Source organism: Penicillium concentricum (assembly GCF_028827145.1).
Source record: "Penicillium concentricum strain IBT 3081 chromosome Unknown utg000002l_segment0_segment0, whole genome shotgun sequence".
NCBI lineage: Eukaryota > Fungi > Ascomycota > Eurotiomycetes > Eurotiales > Aspergillaceae > Penicillium > Penicillium concentricum.
In genome coordinates this window covers 843,928-856,602 of record NW_026622755.1, presented here as the reverse complement: position 1 = coordinate 856,602, position 12,675 = coordinate 843,928, and the positions used below count along the sequence as shown (strand labels likewise).

At 48.2% G+C, this 12,675-nt stretch overlaps 7 protein-coding genes across 7 annotated transcripts; 5 read left to right on the top strand and 2 right to left on the bottom strand.

The window, feature by feature from the left end:
• Nucleotides 1-2,256: 2,256 nt before the first annotated feature.
• On the top strand, nucleotides 2,257-4,209 carry N7517_003902 (GMC family oxidoreductase; the record flags this gene model as incomplete). The annotated part of the gene is made up of 1 exon (XM_056721632.1): nucleotides 2,257-4,209. One exon carries the CDS (start codon nucleotides 2,257-2,259, stop codon nucleotides 4,207-4,209), a length of 1,953 nt encoding a protein of 650 aa, XP_056577882.1.
• Nucleotides 4,210-4,417: 208 nt separating this feature from the next.
• N7517_003901 (uncharacterized protein) lies at nucleotides 4,418-4,906 on the bottom strand (the record flags this gene model as incomplete). The annotated part of the gene is made up of 1 exon (XM_056721631.1): nucleotides 4,418-4,906. One exon carries the CDS (start codon nucleotides 4,904-4,906, stop codon nucleotides 4,418-4,420), a length of 489 nt encoding a protein of 162 aa, XP_056577881.1.
• Nucleotides 4,907-6,909: 2,003 nt separating this feature from the next.
• N7517_003900 (uncharacterized protein) lies at nucleotides 6,910-7,149 on the top strand (the record flags this gene model as incomplete). Its single annotated transcript, XM_056721630.1, has 2 exons — nucleotides 6,910-7,110; nucleotides 7,144-7,149. 2 exons carry the CDS (start codon nucleotides 6,910-6,912, stop codon nucleotides 7,147-7,149), a joined length of 207 nt encoding a protein of 68 aa, XP_056577880.1.
• Nucleotides 7,150-7,389: 240 nt separating this feature from the next.
• Nucleotides 7,390-7,721, bottom strand: N7517_003899 (uncharacterized protein; the record flags this gene model as incomplete). The annotated part of the gene is made up of 2 exons (XM_056721629.1): nucleotides 7,390-7,527; nucleotides 7,629-7,721. 2 exons carry the CDS (start codon nucleotides 7,719-7,721, stop codon nucleotides 7,390-7,392), a joined length of 231 nt encoding a protein of 76 aa, XP_056577879.1.
• Nucleotides 7,722-7,927: 206 nt separating this feature from the next.
• Nucleotides 7,928-9,994, top strand: N7517_003898 (calcium calmodulin-dependent protein kinase type 1b protein; the record flags this gene model as incomplete). The annotated part of the gene is made up of 6 exons (XM_056721628.1): nucleotides 7,928-8,172; nucleotides 8,228-9,032; nucleotides 9,088-9,168; nucleotides 9,217-9,236; nucleotides 9,279-9,426; nucleotides 9,479-9,994. The coding sequence occupies 6 exons, from the start codon at nucleotides 7,928-7,930 to the stop codon at nucleotides 9,992-9,994; spliced, it is 1,815 nt and encodes a 604-aa protein (XP_056577878.1).
• Nucleotides 9,995-11,034: 1,040 nt separating this feature from the next.
• Nucleotides 11,035-11,889, top strand: N7517_003897 (uncharacterized protein; the record flags this gene model as incomplete). The annotated part of the gene is made up of 3 exons (XM_056721627.1): nucleotides 11,035-11,090; nucleotides 11,139-11,515; nucleotides 11,591-11,889. 3 exons carry the CDS (start codon nucleotides 11,035-11,037, stop codon nucleotides 11,887-11,889), a joined length of 732 nt encoding a protein of 243 aa, XP_056577877.1.
• Nucleotides 11,890-11,924: 35 nt separating this feature from the next.
• Nucleotides 11,925-12,582, top strand: N7517_003896 (uncharacterized protein; the record flags this gene model as incomplete). The annotated part of the gene is given in 2 exon segments (XM_056721626.1): nucleotides 11,925-12,391; nucleotides 12,402-12,582. 2 exon segments carry the CDS (start codon nucleotides 11,925-11,927, stop codon nucleotides 12,580-12,582), a joined length of 648 nt encoding a protein of 215 aa, XP_056577876.1.
• Between the last annotated feature and the right edge of the window lie 93 nt (nucleotides 12,583-12,675).

Sequence of the window (12,675 nt, the reverse complement as noted above, 5' to 3'; positions counted from 1 at the left end):
TGCAGTGACTTGCAGAGATTCAGACACTCTTCGTTCGCAGATAGCTGATGGGTTTGTCTCTCTCAGTACTAGCCATTCTTTCAGTAGGGAGAAAAGGATAGAGACGGTGAAAAATAGTATCCGAAATTCTTCATTGATGTCTCAACTGATAACTTGATGGAGTTCGGCTACCCGCCCTGCCACTCAATGTAGTTTCAAATTATAGATCACCCCGCCCCACTTTCCGCTGAGCCTCAACACCTAAAATATCAAGCAACTGTTCACCGTTCGTTGAATTCAACTTCATCCGTCGGCACTGCATCAACTTTCAAGCATCCACACCGCTCATTCCATAGTAAGACATTCTTCCTAAGAGACGGTCCGTATGCGAATCCAACATGCACTTTCCCCCGCTACCTGATTCTCATGTTATGCTTCGAATAAGATAAAGGCCTCTTCCCCACCCTCGTGATGACGCCACCTAGCCTTATTATTATACATTCCGTCTTGTATATATCACATACAATGCGCTAGAATCAGCTCGCGAATCACTTACCAGAATGGTTCCTGGTTGTCATTACCCTCGGTGCTTAACGCTTCTCGCATATATCCATAGCCCCTCTGCAGGACTACCAATCGGATTCTCACTAAGCAATAAACAAGGAAGAAAGAGATGTGTCCAATTTTACAGGGGTAATTGTCTCAGTTTAGGCAGAGAGGCTACCCACATGAACATTGAACCAACGCAGAGCCCACCAATCATTGTAAAGTTGCAAATTGTGGTGCCCCTTGTCTTGTAGCTGGCTGTCTCAATCTTGTCAAAATCCCACGGGCAAAGCCTACAATCAAACATGGGATAAATTATTGTTACTAAGCAGCCTTTTCTGCCGCAGAAACGGTAGAGCGGAGAGGTAATGATTTCCAGATAGTTTTAGTAACTCCAAGTGGATGTTCTGCCAAAAGCCATACACTTGTCACTTATATTTGGATGTTTTTATTAGATTCTATTACTTGCCGATGGCAATGGGCAATTTTTAGTATTCTGTATTTAGAATCGAACTCTTACATTGTCATGATATCACAAATTACATAAACCTAAGAAATATATATATCCTCACTAACTTATTAAATATCCTCTACACTCTGTAAAGTGGCTAGGTATCATACAAAACCCATTACGCTAGAAAATTTCATATAAGCAATTGTTGCAAGATGGAATTTATTGCGTTTGCTATGTGTTTTGGACTGTGCAGGCTTACATGCGCAGCTCTACGGAATAGATCATGTAGCCAACAAAACTTATGTATCAATAACTCTTAGTGTTGATCAAAATCAGTTAGATAAACTAGGGCGGCTGATCAAATGGTAGGGCGTTTGATTTTAGCGGAGCTGTGCTCAAAATTGCTCAAAAATGTGCATGCTAGCTCTATTATTAGACACAGCAAAGCCCTAAGGAGGGGACCGAATGGGGTCTCAGTTGGTGCCGACAACCAGATACCATGTGCATGAATAGGATAGGGTAAAAAGGCGAAGAATAGTGTGGATTCATAGATTCGAAATCCTCTTGACGAGAAGGACTAGCAATTTCCGGATCCAAAGGGTACCCCTTTGAAAGATCGACTGGTTCTTCAGGTGCCTTCTCTCGACAAGTAAAAACAGGTTTGGCCCCTTTACCCGCTCTCGCGTAGTTTTTTTTTATCTTAGCGTGGGTGAAGAACAGAAAGAAACAAGAGTCTCTTAATGTTACAACATGTGGCTTCACACCCACATACAAGTTAGATAAAAATAACGTTCATCTATAATGAGTCCACACTACGAAAGATACATTCTGATAAGTGGTAATTATTAATTGTATTAACCTAAACACGAAGGATGAGAGGATCGATTAGCATCAGAAGGAAGGGGAAACGGTCAAAAAAAAAACGTCTAGCCTCGGGATGACAGGGGTGTCTCCATAAACTGTCCAAGTCTTGTTCTAAAAGGGGAAAAACCACCGAAACATGTGGATCCCTTTTGATGATCAGCAGGGATATTCTCCTTACAAATTAAACTACCGATGATCGTTCGGGAGTTGTCCCTGAAAATGTTCTTAGGCTTAGCCATCTACGGGTAGATCGCCATGAGCTAGTGGCGGCCGCGGCATGTCAACTCTTCAACGGCTTTTGGTAAAAATGGAGAACAATGGGATCTCCGTTGGTCAGGGGGAAAATCATGCATAAAAGCAGGGATGTTTTCTCTTTTCGAACGCCAACTCACTCATAGTCACTCTTTGTTAATATGATTCTTTCTTATATCTTTGGCCTGCTGGTCGCCACATCCGGCCTGGCCAAGGCCGTCAACATCACCGGCTATGAATATGTCGTCGTCGGTTCCGGTGCTGGTGGTGGCCCTCTAGCCGCCCGCCTTGCTTTGGCCGGCCACAAGACACTGCTCCTTGAGGCTGGTGATGACCAGGGTGAAAACTACAACTACACCATCCCTGCCTACTCCGCCAGAGCCTCTGAAGACGAGAAGCTTGCGTGGAACTTCTTCGTTCATCACTACGAAGATGAGGAGCGCCAGGCTCGCGACTGGAAGGTCAGCTACGACACGCCTGATGGCGGGATCTACACCGGCCTGAGCCCTCCCGAGGGCTCGACTATGAAGGGTACCCTCTACCCTCGTACAGGTACCCTCGGTGGCTGCACTGCCCACAATGCTTTGATTGCAGTCTATCCCCACCAGTCTGACTTCGAGTACATTGAGACTATCACCGGCGATAACTCTTGGACACCCGACAACATGCGCAAATACTTCACTAAGCTTGAGAAGAACGGCTACGCGCTTCCCGCAGCTAAAGCTAAGGACCACGGTACCGATGGCTGGTTGTCGACCGAAACTGCGCCCCTTAGCATTGTCTTGAAGGATCAACAACTTCTTGGTCTGCTCACCGGTGGTGCCTTTGCCCTCGGTAACTTCACCGATCACCTCATGAACCTTGGAACTCTGCTGCTTGGCGATGCCAATGCGGATAGCAAGTCTCGCGACACCGAACCCGGCTACTATCAGATCCCTATTGCTACTGATGACGCCCACCGAAATGGTCCCCGCGAGTTCATCATTGCTGTCCGCGATGCCAAGAACGACGATGGCTCGAAGAAGTACCCTCTTGATGTCCGCATGAACACCCACGTCACTAAGGTGATCTTTGATGAGAGCGACACCGATGCCCTCCCCCGCGCCACCGGTGTCGAGTTCCTCGACGGTGAACACCTCTACAAGGCTAGCCCCATGTCGAGATCCGCTCTCCCCGGCACCCCCGGTTCAGCCACCGCTTCTCGAGAAGTCATCGTTGCCGGCGGAGTCTACAACTCTCCCCAGATCCTTAAGCTGAGTGGTGTCGGACCCGCCGAGGAGCTGAAGAAGTTCGGTATCAAGGTCATCAAGGACCTCCCCGGTGTCGGAACCAACCTCCAGGACCACTACGAGATCTCCGTGCAAGGCAGAGTCGAGAAGGACTTCTCCTGCTTGGACAAGTGCACCTTCAGCATTCGCGGCGAGGACGACCCTTGTATCATCGACTGGGAAACCCCTGTCCTTGGCGACCGCGGCATCTACTCATCCCCCGGTCTCGCCGCCACCATGCTATACAAGAGCTCTACTGCCGGTGATGACTTCGACATTTTTGAATTCGGTGGCCCCGTCAACTTCCGTGGTTACTTCCCTAACTACAGCATCAACGCCACTGATGAGCACGACTGGTTCTCCTGGGCTATTCTTAAGGCTCACCCCCGCAATTCTGCTGGTACTGTGGCTTTGCAGTCTGCTGATCCCCTCGACATGCCCAAGATCACCTTCAACTACTTCGACACCGGTGTGGGCGACTACGATGCCGATCTCACTGCGCTCTACGAAGCCATCGAGCTCGCTCGTGATGCGTTCAAGCGCCAGCTCGTCAACATCACCGAGGTTATGCCCGGTCCCGATGTCAAGTCCGAGGAGGATATCAAGAACTACGTCAAGGATGGCGCTTGGGGCCACCATGCCTCTTGCACTTGCCCCATTGGTGCTGATGATGACCCGAGAGCTGTCTTGGACTCCAAGTTCCGTGTCCGCGGTGTCTCTGGTCTTCGTGTCGTCGATGCTTCCGTTTACCCCAAGATCCCCGGTACTTTCACCGCTGTGTCTACTTACATGATTGCCGAGAAGGCTGCTGAGGATATTCTGAACGGGCTTAAGGCCAGCTCTTAATATTTTTGGATGTAAATATATATTTCAAGTTTGGAGCTTTGTGGCTTTCGTGGATGGAGATGTATTCGGTCTTGTCGTGATGATACCATTCCTTATTATGTATTTTAATATATCAAAAATCAGACATGATCCGATTTTGCTTGTGTTCTCTCAACCCGTAAGGCATTTTGGTTGCTTCTTTTTCTTCGACGAGTCGTCCGAGAAGCTTTCATTCCAACTTCAGTGTCATACCAAAAACAGTGAGAGAGCCGCATGTTATCAAGACAGGCCCCCAGATTGATGGGACGTAACGCCCCTGCAGGAGGTTTCGTCGAACGGAGATATACCGGGCAAGTGAATATCCAAATGACCAAATACTGATAGCCTGGCAAACGCGACTAGCCGTACGATCATTCACATATCTAAGGAGAACAGGTGTCTCTTTGGTCACTCGAGAGTGTGCTTGGTCTGGGCCTTTACTCTCGATTGCGGTCCGGGACGCGGGTCGAGTGGACGAAATTGTCCCGTCACGGCTTCCGCGGTTGAAGATGTTGTCAATGATATCCAGTCGAGCGAGAGCAAGTGACATAGCCGCAAAAGCTAATCCCATACGGCTCCAAGAAAGGAACGTACGCTCGTTGGCCTGATGATCACGCAGCTGCGACCCATTGTTGATAACGGGCTTTGGCAATAAGCGACGGAATAGAGGAAGATTCATTCTGGGTGATTTGTAATTTTGGTGTAGCCTCGCGTAAACAAGCAATGGAAAGTCTGATCTGAAATTTGCGAGAATTGTGGAGACAGAGGTCCGTGAGGTTAGCCCAATTGAAAAGGCAACGCGTGTCAGATGTAATTGGCGTTGATTATATATAGCCGGAGATTTCCAGCCGTGTTGCAAGCTAAGTCCAGATATTCTTGGTAGGCTAGGAAGCCCTATGAGCGAGGAGGAAAATGATATCGGATGATGACATCATCGCATCCGGCCGGGTTGTCCCGAGGTCGGAACCATGGCGTGCTGACTAACGGATACAGCGACAAGACCAGGTTCAGGGACTGCCCCCGAATACAAAACTGTATTGAGGTTTTCATAGGATTTTAATGATTATGATAATGATTGATGGCACTGTTAAAATCACTTTAGTAACGAGGATCTTTCCGGGACACCCATGGACACAAGCACGGAACATCAGTCATTCGTAGAACGATTCATACTTAATATCATAATCATGTCTAATGACTGCTGCGATATTTTCCTCCTTCTCCCATCGGTGCGTTATCACCGCTTGAGGAACAGCACCACATGCCTCTCTTTTATCCAGCCTAGACATATCCATTGTCAGCACAACACACAATGCAAGAGAACAAAAGGCAGGCTTGACATACCGGCACCAGAGACCAGCACCAACGAGCAAAGCGACGGCTCCTAAGCCAACCAAGGGACCGATCAGAGTGGTCTTTCAGTCAGCAGACCCGTCCTTGGTTTCCTTGTAGGGTATCAACGCAGGCCTTGGATATATGAAGGCTGGTTAAGTGGTTGGAACAAGATTGGAAATCGAATAAAACAGGGATGAATCCTCTGCGGGAAGAATAGAGTAGGAAGACAATCTATCCCTTTGATTGTCCTAGAATCACGTCGAGAAAGTTGGCAACTTCCTTGACCTCGGGTGTGGGCCGGGATGGAGGCCAGCTTGTGATGCAATGAAGGTTAACAGGATAGCGGCGACATTGATATCCCCTTTGGGGACTTTACTGTGGGCTTTTAGGGGAGCTGGGACCGAATCTGAAAACTCATTGCAGACTCCAAGCCGGAGGTAGGGGCCCAGGAAAGGGGTCGATTGGTGTCGGAGATATCGATAGTGATTCTGGAAGATCTTGGTTAGTATTTGTGTACTTTATTCGGGGGTTTTCCTGCCTCCCCCCTCACTCACTCTGCCTTTGTGTAGTGAGATACGCCCATCATATACCCACTCATTAATATGCAATCCCTTTTTGTGCGAGGGCGATGGGAGAGTGAAGCTTCAACAAATATCTGATGTAGTTTGAACAAAGCGGACAAGAGTCAAACCTACAAAGCAAAAAGTTGCCAACTGCGGGCAGTTCCTCAAGCAATTGAGGTTGTTGATGCTGCGCTGTTGTGATAATGTGTATGTGGTTGAGGAAGTCAAGGATATTTGGTGGCGTGCTGCTGCACCCCCCAGAAAGATTCCAGGTAAGAACCCCCCAAATGTTCTGTTTGCGTGAGATACCCTATCCCAGGTTTTAAAACTGTGCTTTTATCGGGACAGTTTTCGCATTGTTGTTCAAAATAATGATTTGAATCTGATACCTAGGAAAGGGTTGATTGGATGAAAGGGGATCCAGGGAATCTGTGCTCTCAGCCGTAGAGTCACCTGTCACATTGCGTTCTGGTACTAAGTATAGCGCGTTTGAAAAAACAGGGCATAAAATTAAGAGATATTCAGACAGAAAAATTAGCTTGAATTTAATTTAGTGTCGAAAGAAATTCATTTAAATTCAATATGGCAACAGCACGTTCGTGTTATCTATCCTTCCAACGTTGATTAGGTGAGAAACACTAACTAAAATGCGACTAAGTGTATTTGCATATCCCCCACTTCTTTATTCCTCGTCTGGGGAGTGAGACTCTAACTGGTAGCGCTGTCGGAGTTTTGGGCTAGATTTTCCAACTACGCTGTTGAAAGATCGATTATTACAATTACAATGGATTTCACGTTAGGGAAATCGGAGAGCTACAGGACTGACCAGCCTTCGGCGAGAAGAGATTTCAGCACCTCCAACAGAGCCCCATACACCGAAGCGTCTTTCACGACAAATTGCGTTGAGGGGAATGGTACTGCGTCCCAGACACCCACGCCCAAAAACTATTCTCGGAGGCCACAGCTAGCCGACCCAGAATCTCAGGTGAGTTTTTATTACTCTTTTTGCTTCTATCAGACATGATAATGGCCTAACCCCGAACGGCTCCAGCAGTCACCAAATGGCGTTTTGTCCAGCCCTAATGCCCCCCGCTACCTATGATCACAAAATTCCCTCAATCCCTCGTTGCCCAGGTTAAGCCACTTTCCGCGATGTGGGACCGAAATCAATTCAGTTGCGTCCAAGGAAGGGGATATCTACCTTATGGGCGGCCTTGTCGCACTAAAAGCAGATCTGTGGAAGATTAGACATCGTGGAAGCAGGTTATCTTGCTTGCCAATTGTGGCAGTCACACCGGGACCAGGCGCGCGATTCGGTCATGCCAGCTTGCTCGTAGGGAATGCGTTCATTGTTTTTGGTGGGGATACGGGAGTAAATGATCACGACGGACTTGACGACACGCTGTATCTTTTAAATACTAGTGCGTGGCCATTTTCATCTATCTAGGTACTTACCTAGGCAGTACGCTTGGCTCTCACTGCTATATTCCTCTAGGCTCCTACCAGTGGTCTTATATCACCGCCCCTGGCCGGACCGGCCGATATGGCCACACACTGAACATTATAGGTTCGAAGCTCTATATATTTGGCGGTCATGATGGGAGGTATTTCCTCAATGACTTAGTGACATTTGACTTGAACGAGTACCAGAACCCCACAAATAGGTGGGAGCATCTTACTGGGAATAGTGGCAGGGGTGGGTCGCCGGTGGGTCGAATCCCTCCGGCGAGAGCCACACCGTTGTCAGCTTCAATGACAAATTATACCTGTTAGGACCCACTGTCTTGGCCTAACCATATTCAATGATTTCGGTTAACGCATATGTTAGGTTCGGAGGAACGAATGGCCTGCAGCGGTTCAATGATCTCTGGACGTACGATCTCCAAGGCAACACCTGGACAGAAATGGATTGCTTTGGCATCAAGCCTGTTCCGAGGGATGGTCATGCGGCGGCTGTGGTCAACGATGTGATGTATGTATCCGGGGGCTGGACCGGTGGAGAGGACCTAGGAGATCTGTCCGCCTTACACATCACACATCGACGCTGGTACTCATTTTACATTCGAGGTCCCGCTCTGTCCCGCTCTATCCCCTCAGTCTAGCGACAGCATGACGGTAATTGGGAACCAGATTATCCTCATGGGGGGTGGACCGATGATGCGCCCTGGATATCCCGCAGAGCCCAGCGATCCCGCAGAGCTCAGCAATCCCGAAGAGCTTATGATCCCCTACGTCCTCGATACTGCTAAGATCCGGTACCCAGACAACTTGCAGTGGATTGATTACCCTGGCTGGAACCCGAATGCGGCTGGACACGTATTTGAAACATTAGTACAGGATATCACCTTGACACCGGGCGAGGTCCTCCGAAACACGGACTCTCCAGCGAAGCAGGAAATTTCCACTGCGTTGTCTGAAAACGCAATCTATCAGGGTGTGACCAGAACCCCACCCACATTCCCATCTCAACTCCGCGACTTTTCATCTCGGGGAATAGCCACAATACACCCACCGGACACTACACAACCTCGGCTTACAAGAGTCCAGTTGCTTAAATCTCCCCATTCTCTCGGTACGGCAGGGCTAGAAGTTCAAAGAGCAATGAACAAGGGTGACAATAGGCTACCAGGCCGGAGGGTAGCTCCAGAACAAGAAGCAACTGTACCCCAGAACCCTATTCAAGACATGAAATCAGCTATCAGTCAGATACCTTCTCCACTGGTTCTCTCGATTCGGCCTGCTGTTGACCTCGTCCGTGACTCACACTTGGATACGAATACGGATGTGGCATTAGAGGTCACAAAGCACGTTAGTTGGGTGTCGAACAGAAACACGCGACAGCGTCGTGTTAAGAGGGAAGAGATATGGAAAAGAGAACACGAGCTAGGTAATGGATCGTCTGGCCGGGTCTGTCGAATCGTGCATAGAGGGCGAAGAGACTAAAAGGCTAAGGGCCGTCAAGGAGATCACCAAAAGCGTGAAGTCGACTAGAATCGAATACGAGAGGGAGCTAGAGGCCCTAGCAAAGTTCTCGAACGAAAAGGTATGTTGAAGCTATCTGGTCTGTCTACAACTCGCTGACCGGACGCAGTATGTCCATTGCTTCGTCGAGTTCTTCGGGTGGTGGTAGACCCCTCGTGCTATCTTTATCAGGATGGAATACGTTCCCGACCGTGACCTGCAGAGGTTGCTGACTGCCCCTTTTCCGGCGCCGATAACATGGGAGATTGTAATTCAGATCCTGGAGGGGCTGGTATTTATGCATGAGAATGGATTCACCCACCGAGACTTGAATCCAGGAGTAAGTGTTGTCCCACTGAGTTTCTCGGGCTCGGCATCACTAATTACAGCAGAATATTCTAGTATTGCAACAGCCACCGACATGGTGGGTAAAGATCACCGACTTCGGCATTACCAAGAGAGCACTGGAGTCGACTGCACTCCGCACATTTGTCGGCACGCAGGGCTATCTAGCACGCGAAGTTATTGGGTTTGTCGACGTATCCGAAGCCCGAGATCCGTCATACACCAGCGCCGTCGACATCTGGGCCTTGGGCGAGATTACCTTTCGCTTAATAACAAACCAGAGTGCATTTCCCCAACCTAGGGCTCTGGCCAGATATGCCGCGGCTCAGACCCCGTTCCCCCACATGGAGCTAGATCGGGTAGGCGCGAGCACAGATATCAAGCATTTCTTGGAGACGACCATGGCTGCGCATCCCTCAAAACGACTCTCCGCTCAAGATGCAACACAGCACCCCTGGATCGCACGATCACGGCCCCCATCAAGGCAGCTAATCGAAAACCCAGCTCTCGCTCAACAAAGCGCTGAAGAGTCTGAGACTCTTGGTGAACCCTCAAATCGATGATCTGCTACATTTGGTTCTGCTTCTTTAGCCACCTCAGAGATGGGCGCTTGATGCAAAAGAACGAACACTCACTCAAGCTCACTGTTCAGTCTTCATAGCCTAAACAAAATTCCCAGGGACATCGAACACCAGTTCAAGCATCGGAATCCTCTGCATCTGACGAATTTGATTGCCCGTGTTCTTTATCACTTTTCATACGACGATCCAAGGACATTGTATTACTTGGTTTGTGGTCTCAACAGAGAAGTGGGAGAAATTAGACAGAGTCTTCTCCAAGCGTCGTACTATTTCCCCAAGATTTATATTATTAACCATGGGCGCGGTTCAAATAAAGCACCAAATTAGGAGCCGAGAGTTTCGCATGCCACCGTACAAAGCGAGCATGAGCCATCCGTGAAGGTCGTGATGATTGAGATGACGCAGGACACGAGCCGGCAAGATTCTCAAGATGATTCGCGACCTTAATGAGCCACTCCTCGACGGAAAAGGCGTCCAGGTCAATATAAAGGCATCCCCAGGTAGCTTATACCGACATTAGGACGGCGAATGCTGGCTTTCCAGTCTTCTGAGTTCAAAATCTCGGCAAAGAAGAAAGTTTCTCTGGCGCTAGAATTGCTATAGTAAGCTCGACAGCGAGGTTTTGGCAATCCTATCGACAATTAGTGTACTGGAATCAATGCCCAGTAATACAAATACCACCTGTGGATGTCTCGTTCAATTAGCAGAGGGAATGTCCATTTATTGTTTCCTTGTCAAATCGTACTCGTACGTATCCATCATTCCTGTCATCGCAGACCGGAAGAATTTTGTCTGCAAAATCGATTAACCCATTATTGCTTTCTTAATGTAATTCGGCCATAATCGGCACTGGCTGAAACGACCCTGCCAAGCCTCGAGACGAGAACCCAAGCGTTCACTCTTGCTCCCTCAGCTTACTCCACCAAAATCCCTCTCCAAGGCTCTTAACTCTGTCCCCTCGCATTTTCTTTTATATTTGAATCTAGTATCTCAGGGTCACCTGGCTCTTCAGCATCCCCATCATGGAAGCAGCCGGACTGGGCCTTGCAGTCTTTGGTGCATGTGACACGTGGCTAAAGTGAGCAGGAATCTTAACAGCAGGCCACGATAGCGCTTATGTTTCAAGGTATGGGGCAGTGATCATACAGAAGTATAAGGGCTTCAAAGAAGCAGAAAATGAAATCAAAGAACGAGTTGTCTCAATCGAAGCTACCTGGAGGAAGATATCCCAGCAATTGGGCCTTCTCAAACGCATCTGGGATACTCAGGATGAAGATCTTCGAGATTTACAGGAGCGCATTCTTCGCATTCTACAGACAAAGCTCGACATTGCTGTCCTACATATCAGCAAACTAGAAAAGCGTGGATCTGGCAACGGAAGAGGACAAGAGAAACGAAAGGCAGCTAGATATGCCTTGGATATTGAGAAATCTCTTGATAGAGCCATCCTAGATCTCCAATTGTGGGAGAGGAAATTTGATCCGAGCTGGTTTTTGATTTTACGTACAACTAGTTGAACTATCAGTCCAACTATCGATGCAGGCTTGGTCAAATCTCCAGACACCACCACAATATGAGCTGCTCGGCATATTCGAGATGCACTGAAAAATGAGCCCCAACGCAGAGCCGCAATATTTCGTCCAGAAGATAAGCTTACCCTGCCCAGCGGTCCAGAATCCCACTATCAACTTTCGAAATTTGTGACATCCCAGACTCGAAGACCTTCATCCTGGATTAGGTGGAGTGTGACACAAGAACAGATGCATCTGCATTCGCCAAAGACTTTCGAGCCCTCGCGCAAAAGCTTCAAAATATTGATCCATTCTAATTCAACCTCCTTAGTTGTTTGGGTGTTGTTCGCATCAAAGATTCAATGACCCAGAAATACCTTTAATTTGACTTCATCTTCCGTATGCCAACCGACTGCCATGGACCCCAGACCCTCCAGAGTCATCTCTGCGGAACAAATCGTTCTCTCAGCGACAAGGTTATCTTTGCAAAACAGCTTGCTACCTCAGTGAGCTATCTCCATGTCCTCAATTATGTTCACAAGGGTATCCGGCCCGAAACTGCCCTGATATTACAAGCCGACGACTCGCGGAATCTACACCTGTTCCTCGTATGGTTCAAAACATTCCGCACAGCAGAAGGCAAAACCATGCGACTGGGGAATTCCGACTGGGCAGAGAATATATATCAACACCCCGAGCGACAAGGAAACAACCCCATTGCAGATTACACCATGCAACATGATATCTACAGTCTTGTTGTCTGTCTCTTGGATATTGGACTGTGGGAACCATTCATCACCGGTGAAGGCCACATCAATATTCCCACCGTTTACACGAAAATTGACATATCGACTTTTGCAAGAAATGGGTTTCTCAAGGGCTATTTTACTGAATTGGCCCAAACCGACTTGCCTTCCCAATATGGCTGACAAATATGCTCAAGATCTCGTTAACTGCCTGACCTGTATGGACGATGCCAATGAGGACATGGAGGATTTGAGCCAATTTGAGGACGAGGATGGAATTTTTATTGGCGTCAAGTTTATTAAGAAGGTATGACACAATCCCAAGAAAGTCACTGTAGCGGAAAACTCATTATATGGCAGATTCTTTTACAGCTCAATGATATCTCAATCTGGGGGCTGGACCTTG